General features: G+C 27.3%; 1 protein-coding gene across 1 annotated transcript; it reads left to right on the top strand.

Moving 5' to 3' along the window:
• The first annotated feature begins 5,977 nt into the window (after window positions 1-5,977).
• LOC126838627 (biogenesis of lysosome-related organelles complex 1 subunit 4) lies at window positions 5,978-7,213 on the top strand. Its single transcript, XM_050573187.1, has 4 exons — window positions 5,978-6,183; window positions 6,258-6,329; window positions 6,563-6,784; window positions 6,850-7,213. Exons 1-4 carry the CDS (start codon window positions 6,124-6,126, stop codon window positions 6,991-6,993), a joined length of 498 nt encoding a protein of 165 aa, XP_050429144.1. The 5' UTR covers window positions 5,978-6,123; the 3' UTR covers window positions 6,994-7,213.
• The last annotated feature ends 4,237 nt before the right edge of the window (window positions 7,214-11,450 follow it).

Raw genomic sequence — 11,450 nt, 5'->3', positions numbered from 1 at the left:
TCGATTACACCACCTTAGAGATGAATAATATAAAAAACTTATAATATTACATTACACCAAAGTACGAAATTACAAAACCAAAAATCTAAAAAGAAAGAACCATAAAATTATTATGTAAATTTTGTTTTAAATACAACAGCTTTGACCGAAATAATAAAAAACCAACACACATAAATAATGGCGTGACGCAGCCTGCAGGTAATTTCTCTGTGTGTATTATGACGCGTCTATGCATTCAAATCGCAGCAAATTATATAATATTTTAATGTCAGAGGTCTGTTCAACCATGACACGATTTTGAATTCACAGACGAATGCCAAAAACTACCAGAAATTGTATATTTTAATACTAAAAAACATTTCACGTCATAGCCCATAGGACGATCGAAAAAGGAAAACGAGTTTGTGACTATATTATATTTCATATAATATTCATTTTTTAAACAAAAACCACCACAGTACCAAGGACATTTTTTTTAGCTGACGTTTATTATAAATAAACAAATTTTAATATTGTGATGTTTTTGATCCATATAATATATCGCGTGTTTACCTTTTTCACAGTAACCTCTAAAACCGGTTTGGATGAAATGGTCGACCAATGAATTTCATATTTAGGTTCTAGGAAAGTTTTAAGTAGATGCTTAACATTTTAGTATCTAACAAAATACCACGCTAGCTTCACTGTGTAGTAATAAAATAATAATAATAGCAATAAGAAGGATTGTAAGTTGTAACGCACTATTGACTTAAAAAGTTCAAAATCAATTCAACAATTCTTATTGTGTTTGCTTTATTGTACTGGTTTACTCTGGTACTTGGTTTCTATTAAAAAAATAAAACCAATTTATCGATTACTATGAAAATGGTGACTTATTATTGGACATTTAACTTGCACCCATTTAGCCTCATTTAATTTTTGGAAGTGATTTTAATTAATATTTTGTAATAGTCTTTGTTTTTTTTTTACAAAAAAATGCATTTACAATGGCACCGTTCGCTTACAATAACCCTGCATGATCCTACTAAATAACTTTGAATAGGTAAGTATGTATTTACTGTACGAGTTTAGGATACATTTTTTTTTAAACTCATTTTGTATTTAAAAGATATAAAACTCATCAATATAAGAAAATTATAAATTTAATTTATTTAAACGTTGTTGTATACATAAAAAACTAAAACCTACTTTATAATTATTATCTAATATTTAGAAAATAATTTTCTACGTATATAATTGTATTATATCAGAATAATTTCAAATTATTTGAATACAAATTATTTTGTATACAAAATTAACAATTTTTCAATACACATATACAATTTTACTCTGGCTATATTTTCACTTTTGGTTTTTTAAACAATTTTCTGCGCATATCCGTATATTGTGTTTGGTATAATAAGTACGTCGACACAGCCGGTAGGTTTGCCTATCGCGTAAAACAATACAACTATCATATTCATAACATACAATTTAATGTTTTGGATTATTTTTTAAGTTGTAACATGCGTACTTTGTATCATGCGAATATGGATAATTGCCAGTTATTTTAAAACCACTTAGAGATTTTAATCACGATTAAGTAGTAGAATACGGTTACTGATTAAAATGAGATAAAAAACCAAAAACAATGTTACCTTTGATGATATAATCGTTTAATTACTCGCAATCGACATTTTAACTGTTTTTGAGGAAATTACTCATACAGTTTACAATCTTGTAGACCACAATTATCCTTTACTTTCTTTTTTGTCTTAACAATTTGTAGTGAACACAAATAAACTAATGACAAGGTTCAAAATTTACAACCGTATCTTTTTACTGTGGAAATTATTGTGGTTGATAATTATACTTAAATACTTCTAAGAAACTCTCCATTTTTTTAATAATATTATAATTAATATATTAAATAATAATATATTTTATTAGTAATTTGTTAATAATATCCTGTGTGCCAGAATAACCTAGTTTTATGTTCATCGTAAAAACATCCAACTTTGAAAGTATATAATATATATAATTATTGAGCTGGCTAAATAATTTTTGATAATTTTGTTTTTATTAAAACAGAAAAATCTATGTAGTTATTCGATTTTTTTTGTTTATTGAAAAAATTGTACTTATTTACTTGTCAGTAATGTACAACTAGGTATTATAAAACTTTATCCCGTAAACGTGCTCTTGCGACGATTCCAGGTGCTTTTGGAATTTAGAGATTTAATTAACTTCCAAAGCATACATACAAACACATGCATATTATATTATCATGCCCATAAGTGGTATCTGTCTTCAACGAACATTCAAAATCAAAACTCGGGTGTGTAATTTCATATATCCGCTATGTGAATTGCTGATTATATAATAATTAATAGGAATTCTGTCCTGATAGTATGTTTCCATATCCGTGAATATAATACCTACATACTAGCTTATCCTTAATCAAAACTTTCTAAATCAATATGACATCTATTGGGGTTCCGCCGTTTGTTCTTTATGACCTTAGGAGTAATTACAAAAATATCATTAAAAACTAATTATTATGCACTAAAATGTTGGCGAATAACAATATAAGAACACGTTATTCAGTTTAACAATAAAAATATAACAATAATTATTATCCCTTACCTATAGAAAATACGTACTACAATACTATTCAGTCATTAAAGTATTTTTATTTTGTACGGAGTACGAGTGCTTCTCAATTACACAAAACATGAAATAATAATAATAATATACTATAAATAATTATAATCAAATAGATTTCACTTGTAAAAACTTTTTCCTAGTGAATTAAAACTACTATAACTTATAGTTACAACTAACGAGGGTCATGTTACTATAAGACGTTGTATGGCTGAGTATAAAACAAATAATATAAAGAAGAGCTAAAAATGTGTTCATTTGAATAATTTATTCAAATGCAACGTGCCCTATTGAAACCAAAAATGCATGTGCAATTTATTTGTGTAATAAATTAGATTTAAATATCACCCATAAAGTTAATCCGTTTTATTAAATGTATAGAAGAGTTGTCTGCGAACAAAATACCCTTTACTGAACTTACTACTTAACGGCTATTTTATCGAATAAACTTATTTTACAATAAGTAAGGCCAGTCAGAGACCAGTTAGTTTTCCAATTTCAAAAAGTGATTATCCAAATTCTAAGGTACGGCATATAGATTCAATTTTTTATAAAATTCCCTTAGAATCCCGTGTCATTGTGTCCTATCATTACTATTTACAAAAAATACAAAAATTTAATGAAATATTATGACTTGGCGCGGTATTCATAGAATCCTTTGTAGCTAACTATAAAGACATGTTTAAAGATAATAAATATAGGGCATAACCCATTTAGGGCAAATACGAGCTAACGAATTAGTACAAACTGTTTGAGCTAAAAATGTCATTGAAAAAAGGTTAAGCCAAAGGTTTGTACCAGTCTTAGCACTATTTAATATACATTTATATTACATACTGATTGAAATAGTTATAACAATGTCTTAATTAACTACCACTTTTACAAAGCAGCAATCGGATTTTGATAGTCCTAGAACTTTTTAGATTTTTAACTTTCTAGTTGTGATAACTAAAAGTATATTGGGTTCGAGGTAGTACTAAAAAATGTACATTTCATCTTTTTCATTATTTCCAAATTAATAGATATTATGTACACCGGTTAAAGTCAAGAAAGATTGATGAGAGTCGAAAAATAGCACTTTTTTATACCCAAAATATTAACTAAATTTAATAGAGTTGCTCAAAGGTACAGCGTGGGTACAGACTAAATAAACACATAATTAGAAAATTAATACTTTCTTAGATACACATCGAAGCCAAAATAGTTATTTTAAAAAACAAAACAGTAACAACAAATCAAAAAAAAAAAAACTTCTTCAAACTAAATGGCCAATTTAATAGTAAGTAATTAGAACTAAACAAAGTCTGTATTCTGTATATAAGCAAATTTGAGTGAGCATAGCTCTTCAAAATTGTTTGTGTTCCATATGAATTATGGTGAGGGGATTTTGTGAAGAGATAGATATTTTTATCTCCACCATTTTTTATTTTTTGCAAAATTGCATTCCCGACTGTAATTTAAAATTTGTCAGACTATTTAAATATTACGTGATCAGTCAGTAACTAAACGAAAACCTTTAACCTATAGGCTCGTACAGAGAAGTTAAATTGGCAATGCAATAATATCCAATTAATAATTATACTTAATACAGTACACAAATATGAATTGTATTACAACACATCTACAACGAATAAGTAATACATAGGTACATCTTTATAATTAAAGTAATGTATTAATTATTATTTATTAACGGCGATTACGGACATAATGTATACCTACCATGAACAAAAAAAAAAATCAAAGATTAAAAAGGTAATAAATGAAAATACAACAATGTCTTACGAAAAACGTCGTCGATACATACAAGTAAAAATCAACAAAAGAGCAAAGTTAAAAAAAAAAACAAATAAGTAGGTGATCATAAAAATATGTAACAGAGAAACAATAAATTCGAATAACGTAGGCCCTGAAAAAAAAATCATTAACAATTATAATAAAAGACATTAGGATCGTTATGTTTGATAAGTATTTACTGTCAATTACAAACAATTGCTTATTGCCATATTGTAACTCTAAAAGAGAACGTTTGTTTCGACGGCGTGGGAATCTGTGATTGATTAATAAAAACCCGTGCTAATCTAATCAAGCAATATTCATGCGCGTGTCATCGTGCATTCAGAACAGCTACACTCCCTAAAGCGGCATTCATTTTGAGAAAATTGCAACATTCATATTTTCCCTTTAGTTACACTATAAGACCTGCCTTTGTGCAAGATTTCACGTTTCTACCTATACGGGAAGTGTTTTATAATTTTGATAATGAGTGAGTCAGTAACAAAAATAAAAAATTTGAAATTCTCCCCTTTTGAAAATGCTCACTATTGAGGGCTCAAATTTTTACAGTATCCTAAGCTACTCGAGCATAATCTATGTTTCGAATTTCAAAAACTGATGTTAAGATGAAACAAAGATATGTGGGTTAGAAAAACTGAGTAAATTGGTTCGTGCAAATATACACTGGCATTGCTGGAACTTGGCCTGTCACACTGCCGTGCGCTCAGAAATAGAGATAATGTACATTAAGGTCCCTGGATACCGACCATTTTTAAGGAGTTTTGTATAGGCAATATTTAAGAAAAAAGTGGTTTTAATAAATGTTGACCATGTCAATTAATTTACCGGTTAATTTTTATACGCTCCGTGGTATTATTTTTAATTTAAATCATTTTGTCTATGAGTAAAAGCCGTTTTAGTAAATATAATAGTACATAGTTTGTCCATCGCACAGGCTGAACCAGTGATCCGAAGGGTAATCTGAAAACAGATTTGAATTCGTCATGAAGTTTACTTGAGATCGGTCAGCGTACTTTTTTCAAATATTATTTCAACTACGCATAAAACAATTTTAAAATAGATAAATATTTATAGAAAAAAACCATAAATAATTAATTTAATTGGCATTTCTATTAGAAAAAAAACATTCGCTAGTAAACAATTTAGTTACGACCTACGTTTTTAATAAAAATTGTTTTTTGTTGTGGTAAAAATGAAGAATGAAAAATGTGAATCATACACATGGGACGGCGATCTTATTTAAATGATTCTTTTATAGTTTTATTTAAAAGGCGAAAACGTCTAATATTATTATGTGAATCGAGCAATCTTGGATACGACCGTCGCACAGACTGGTGGTAAAATAAGTATGTTGTTTTGTGAAATTGGTTAACTAATAGATGGCTTTAGGAGTAAGGTTTTCTTAAATGGTTAATCTAGTCTACATGTTGATAACATTCCAATATCTTTTTATCAGCCTTGATTATTCTTATCATATTATAGTCATGATAATATTATGTTTTATTTTTATCATAATCTACTTTCGAAAATTGTATTATAATAGGTAAGGCTATCACTCTTCCATATTTTAGTCAACATAAAGTAAAACCAGTTTTAAAACTTGATTATTTTGTATTTAAATCAAATAGTTAATACAATTTATAATAAATAAATAATTGTCCGTCACTCACAACTACATATTTAGTCATGCTGGATGAATTAGCTATCGATTATTCAGAATATCTGAAAGTCGATAATACAAAAGAAGTAATAATATTGTTTTAGTTTTTATTATTTAATATTATTATTATTTAGCGTTTGAATTAAAATAATCTCATTAGGTCGGTGCCTTGAAAGATGTCATCGAGGATATGCTTACTCGGCTCGAAGAGTTCCAAACATTCATGGAAATGGTAAAATTGTGTCCTATAATTTACTAATACATTATTTTATAATATACATATGCTTCTATATTAATTATCTAGTTACACTATATTACCTACAAAATAAGTTCACTCATTAGAGAACTTTTTTTAATATAAATGAGTAAAATATTTCAGTGTTGTTTACAACAGAATTTAAGGTGTAAATGCTAAACTACAATAAAAAAATTATAATACAATTTATTATTATTATTATTATTCAGGTTAAGGCTTTACGAGTAGAAAGTACCATGATGCATTACGACACAATAAAAGGATTGAAGTCTAAAGTTACGGAACTGACAAACACAGTCGACAAACTAGAAAAACTAGTGAACAAAGTTGGCGAGGATGTGGAATTAGTCGATCAACAATTGACTGAAGCTGAATCTTGTATGCCCATTAATAAGGAAGGGCCTCTGAACTCCATTTTAAAACCGTTTTTTGTGAGTAAAACTTTTTATTCTTATACTTAACAAAACTTAGTTAAACAAATAACATAATTGTTTAGAAAAAACACGAGGAGCAAACTGCTGTTAAACAACTACTTATATATGAGCCGCCGACAATATTTAAATCGGATGATTATTTTTTACCTGCCAATATCCAAGATACACTCCAGACTGAAGTATCTAAAGCAGAAATGTCTGAATAAGATTGTATTAATGATTTTATTAGGTACAAAATGTTTTGTCAACAAGGTCACTGGATTGGATTACTTTTACAATTTAAATATTGATTATTACTATTTAAAACACATAAGTAATAGTTTGTTAAATCACACTAAAATAATAAATATCATAATTCTATTTTGGAATATATATTACTGTAAGAACGTCGATTTATTTTTCATATTAATAAATATTTTTTTTATATTGTTTAGTAATTATTTCTACTTAAATAATACTTTGTGGTGCCAGGTTATTTTAAATTATATTAATGTTTTATTTTAAAACTAAAATTTGGCTAATTTACATTGACATAAAAATATTTTATAGAACTATAGAATAGTTATTCTCTTAAAATTTATAATTGCTTTTAATGGTTTATAATGAAATGTTATACAGTAAAATGTATGGTTGAATAAACAAAATCATGTTTGTTAGGCTATCAAAAAAAAATTCAATTTGTACATTAATATTCTGAGAGCAAAAAGTAAAAATAATTCCCGTTAATATGAAAAAAAGTTTAGATACACATTTTTTTACTTATATCTTCTTACAAATTAAATTTTATATTAAAACTATTTACACATTTTTCAAAGTTTTTTCTGGTGCAAATGTATTTTACTGTGCTGTGACAAGAGGAGACAAATTCTTAATGCGTTTTGTATATGCCCAGCACTTCTAATTTATTATATTTAGTTTTAAACGTAATTTAGTTAAAAGATATAAAAAGTGTTGTATTATTATTGAACGAATTGCAGTGAACAATACTTGTTTGGCACCGGCATATTTTGTTATTTCTTATTATATATCTATATATATCATATATAGACATATGAGGGAATGTGTGTTTTAAAATTTGTGCTTATTGTCTATTTGGAAAGTAACATTAAGCTAAATTATAAATCGTAAGGCTGGAATGGTCATTATAATGACTCAAAGAATGGAAATGTGTACAAAAATAAATAATAGATTTTCATTTTTATTAAATTTAAAAAATTATGTTTTTTTAATGTTCATTATCAACTAAAATAAATGTTCAATTTAAGAACGATGAAAAAACAAAACGTATACAATTAGTAGAATGACTAGAAATGCTCTAGCGCCTAAATAAATAGATAGACAACTTAATCTACACCAAAATTAAACAATCCGTGGCCTCTACACCTGCGAATTTTTAGTCGTAAACAACTCATTCTACTTCAAACATACTGTTCTTAAGTATGTACATGACCAACTTTAAAAAAATAAGACGAAACACTATTAAAACACTACAGAGTAAAATTTCAATAAATTACCATATATTTAATTTGATCATAAGTAGGTAATATTAACAAGTATTAACACTTAACAATAAAATTGTAAAGGTAATTCAATAAAAAATAAAAGTACAATAAAAATAATCCAAAAACTGAATCAGTCACAACAGTCGCTGCGCCATTTTTTAAAATGATGCCGTCTTAGTAAACACACAACATTAAGTTTTGTCCGGAAGAAAATTGCTCGAGTTGGTGTAAAAGTAAAAAACATAGGTAATGATTATTATTTATTTATCGACTTGGTGATTTTGCTTCTGTCCGTCGCTAAGCACATTATATTAGTCATGTAAAAACTATAACAACCAAAAATTATTAGTGAACTAGAATTTGTGTTTAGCCGGTACAAAAATTAAACGTAATAACTATATTAAATAAAAATTTAATTCAAGTTTAAAACAAAAAACCAAGAATCCTAAATCAATTTATAGTCAAAATTATGCGTTTTGTTTTTAATTTTCCCCAGAACATTTTCTTAGGTCACAGTTTTATACTGTAATAATATTAAATCATTTTTAAATTTTTAATTGGCTGAAATAGCATTTTTTTTAAATCCGTATTTTCGGTTTCCCATCGCCACTTCAAACAATGAATGATTAGGATCGGATTAGGAAATTCAAAGTCGGCTTACATTTTTTTTTTTTTGAATCGAACGGCACAATTATATTCGGAAATCGTGCAAATAAGTACCACCCTAGTGTAGCCACTCTTCTGTACATTCACATCCTTACTATTATTTTTAATTTAAAGAAACTCATATAAATATGGTTATAAAATAAATTTATTCATTTTTGATTACTAAAATGATATAAATAATTGTTTATGATGTTTATATGGGCCTTCGGTGAAATAATTTATATGCGTTTTATTAAGCGGCTGTCGCCTGTAATAGTGCGCATCAAAAATTTATATTGAGCTAGCTTGATAGCGGTTTGTAATGTAAATTTCAAAATTATTTATTTCTGTAAGTAAAAATTGACTTTACTTGCCTCACCGTCCAAGTTTGTTTCAATTCTGACTTTCCGCCTTAAACCATGTGGTACAACATATTAAATTTATTTAAGTATTATCGTTAAAAATAAGATTATACCACTAATTGTTGGTATTATTAAATAATATTAATGTGTACATAGCAACTACATTAGTAATCATCGCCTATTTACATTTATTACATCTTCTTTTTTGAAAAAGGAAACACTTTTTAGGATCATAGGTATTATTTAGGTAGGTACAAGGAGAATAATTATTATCTAATATGTTTAAATACTTAATAGCATGACTACTTAATATATATTTATGTCTATTGACACTGTCGTCAATCATCATATCCCTATACTTTTAAAAAGAAAAACACAAAATAAATTAAACGAGTCGCGATTTTAATCATTTCTGTTTTATAAACCACCATACTAAATATGCAAAATATAAATTAGATTTTAGGGGTGTCACCCGTGTACAGTCACTAATTATTATACACATTTCATTATTCGTCATTGCCATTAGGCAAGTATCGCCTAGTAAAAAAAAATACCTAAGTACATTATATTTTGAAAGTAATATTCAGGTATGTAGTTCTGACTGTTGGATACCCGTTTATTTTGTACGTAAAAAGTAAAAGTATATACGTTTCTATACATTGTAGTTAGTACTTGCCAATGATTTAGTTATATCTGTCAATTCTGACCCAAGTAGTTTTAGAAACTTGTAAAAATATTAAAGTAAAGCTAGTATATAATATAATTATATAATTTTTTTCATTCGGCTGCAAATACATACTTTTGGTAAAAAGTGAAAATCGTATAAGCCATAAGTGAGATTTGTTTAAAATTAAATTAATATTAAAACAATTGTACCAACACCAGTTATAATAACTACATCGGTATTTTGTGTTAAAAGGGACAATTTAATTTACATCACCGGTTTTTTTGGTAAATAGAGATGTAATAGACGTATTATTTTGCCACTTAAACTTATACCTATTATCTAGATTAAACAAACTGGTAAAACGAGATTATATTATATTTTTGTACAGCTTAGATCAGATGTTTAGAGAATATTGTGGGCGATTACCTTAAATATGTCCTTACTAATAATTAAGGAAATACATAAAAGTTAGCTTTATAAAAAAAACTCCAATAAAATACCATTTATTTGATAAAATTAAATATTACTTAAAATGGACCATTTTGTAACGAATTAACACTACTGATGAAATGGACAATGTAAGTGACTTTTGCTAATATTGATAATATTACAATATTGAATAAACATTGCTAAATATATAATATAAGAAAACTTTTTAATATTATATAATTACTCTTTATTTATTATTATTTATTATATGCAACAAATAATAAAGGACCAAGGGTGTAATTCTTACGAAGAAACAAAGAGGATGACGAGTAATAGGGAAGAGTGGGGAATTGTTACAAACCAATTTCAGGCTTGAATACAAAAGAGAGACATTATATAAAAGTCATATAACATAAGTTTTAAGTGTCAATTGTTCTACCAGCGGGTGCGAAAAGGACAACGACGAATGTGCTGGTTTTATATTATTCACCTATAGTAAATATAATTTTTTTTAAATCATATCAGCTTTTGCAATTTTAAGTACAATATATTTTGAAACTCTTTAAAATAAAATTGAATGGTGCCGAGTACGAATTTATATACTTTTCTTTATGCGTTTTAAACGATTTTTTGAACATTGAAAGTGAGGAATCACATTAATTTAGGCGGGCAATACATAACAATCTTAACGTCGTTTAACGTCAAGTCGATATTGGTATATTTTATAAAAACGTCAAAAAGTAACCATAATGAAAACGCGGTTCGGTCCTTTTTAACGCCCGTAGACTGTAGTTCAATACAATACGATAATAAGAAAAACATTAAAGGAAAAAATCCACGAAATAACACATTTTATGCCGTTGTGAGTACATCTGATGGGTTCAAAAATCAAATATTGGGTCGTCGGTTTGAGCTAAAGCCGACATATTTTTCGTTCGCGGTCTCGGGAAATGGCGATGAAACGTTTTTTAAATCGAGCAATATTATGATGTACGAAAATTAAAAAAAAATAAAGAGTATAAGAGAAGCTCGGCGGCATAATGGACGTCTTACCTATA

The sequence above is a fragment of the Adelges cooleyi genome, unplaced genomic scaffold (assembly GCF_023614345.1).
Source record: "Adelges cooleyi isolate 19-005CV unplaced genomic scaffold, UGA_ACOO_1.1 ACOO_flye_CR_arks_rails_tigmint_CR_PRNA_30, whole genome shotgun sequence".
In the NCBI taxonomy this organism is placed as follows: Eukaryota; Metazoa; Arthropoda; class Insecta; order Hemiptera; family Adelgidae; genus Adelges; species Adelges cooleyi.
Note: the sequence above shows the minus strand (reverse complement) of the source record. Positions and strands in the feature narration are given on the sequence as shown.

Excerpts from the sequence above, each read along its gene's own strand:
- LOC126838627 (XM_050573187.1), top strand. The coding sequence starts at position 6,124 with ATGCTGGATGAATTAGCTATCGATTATTCAGAATATCTGAAAGTCGAT. Across the intron at positions 6,184-6,257 it reads AAGTCGATAATACAAAAGAA|GTCGGTGCCTTGAAAGATGT; the intron begins GTAATAATATTG and ends TAATCTCATTAG. Across the intron at positions 6,330-6,562 it reads TCCAAACATTCATGGAAATG|GTTAAGGCTTTACGAGTAGA; the intron begins GTAAAATTGTGT and ends ATTATTATTCAG.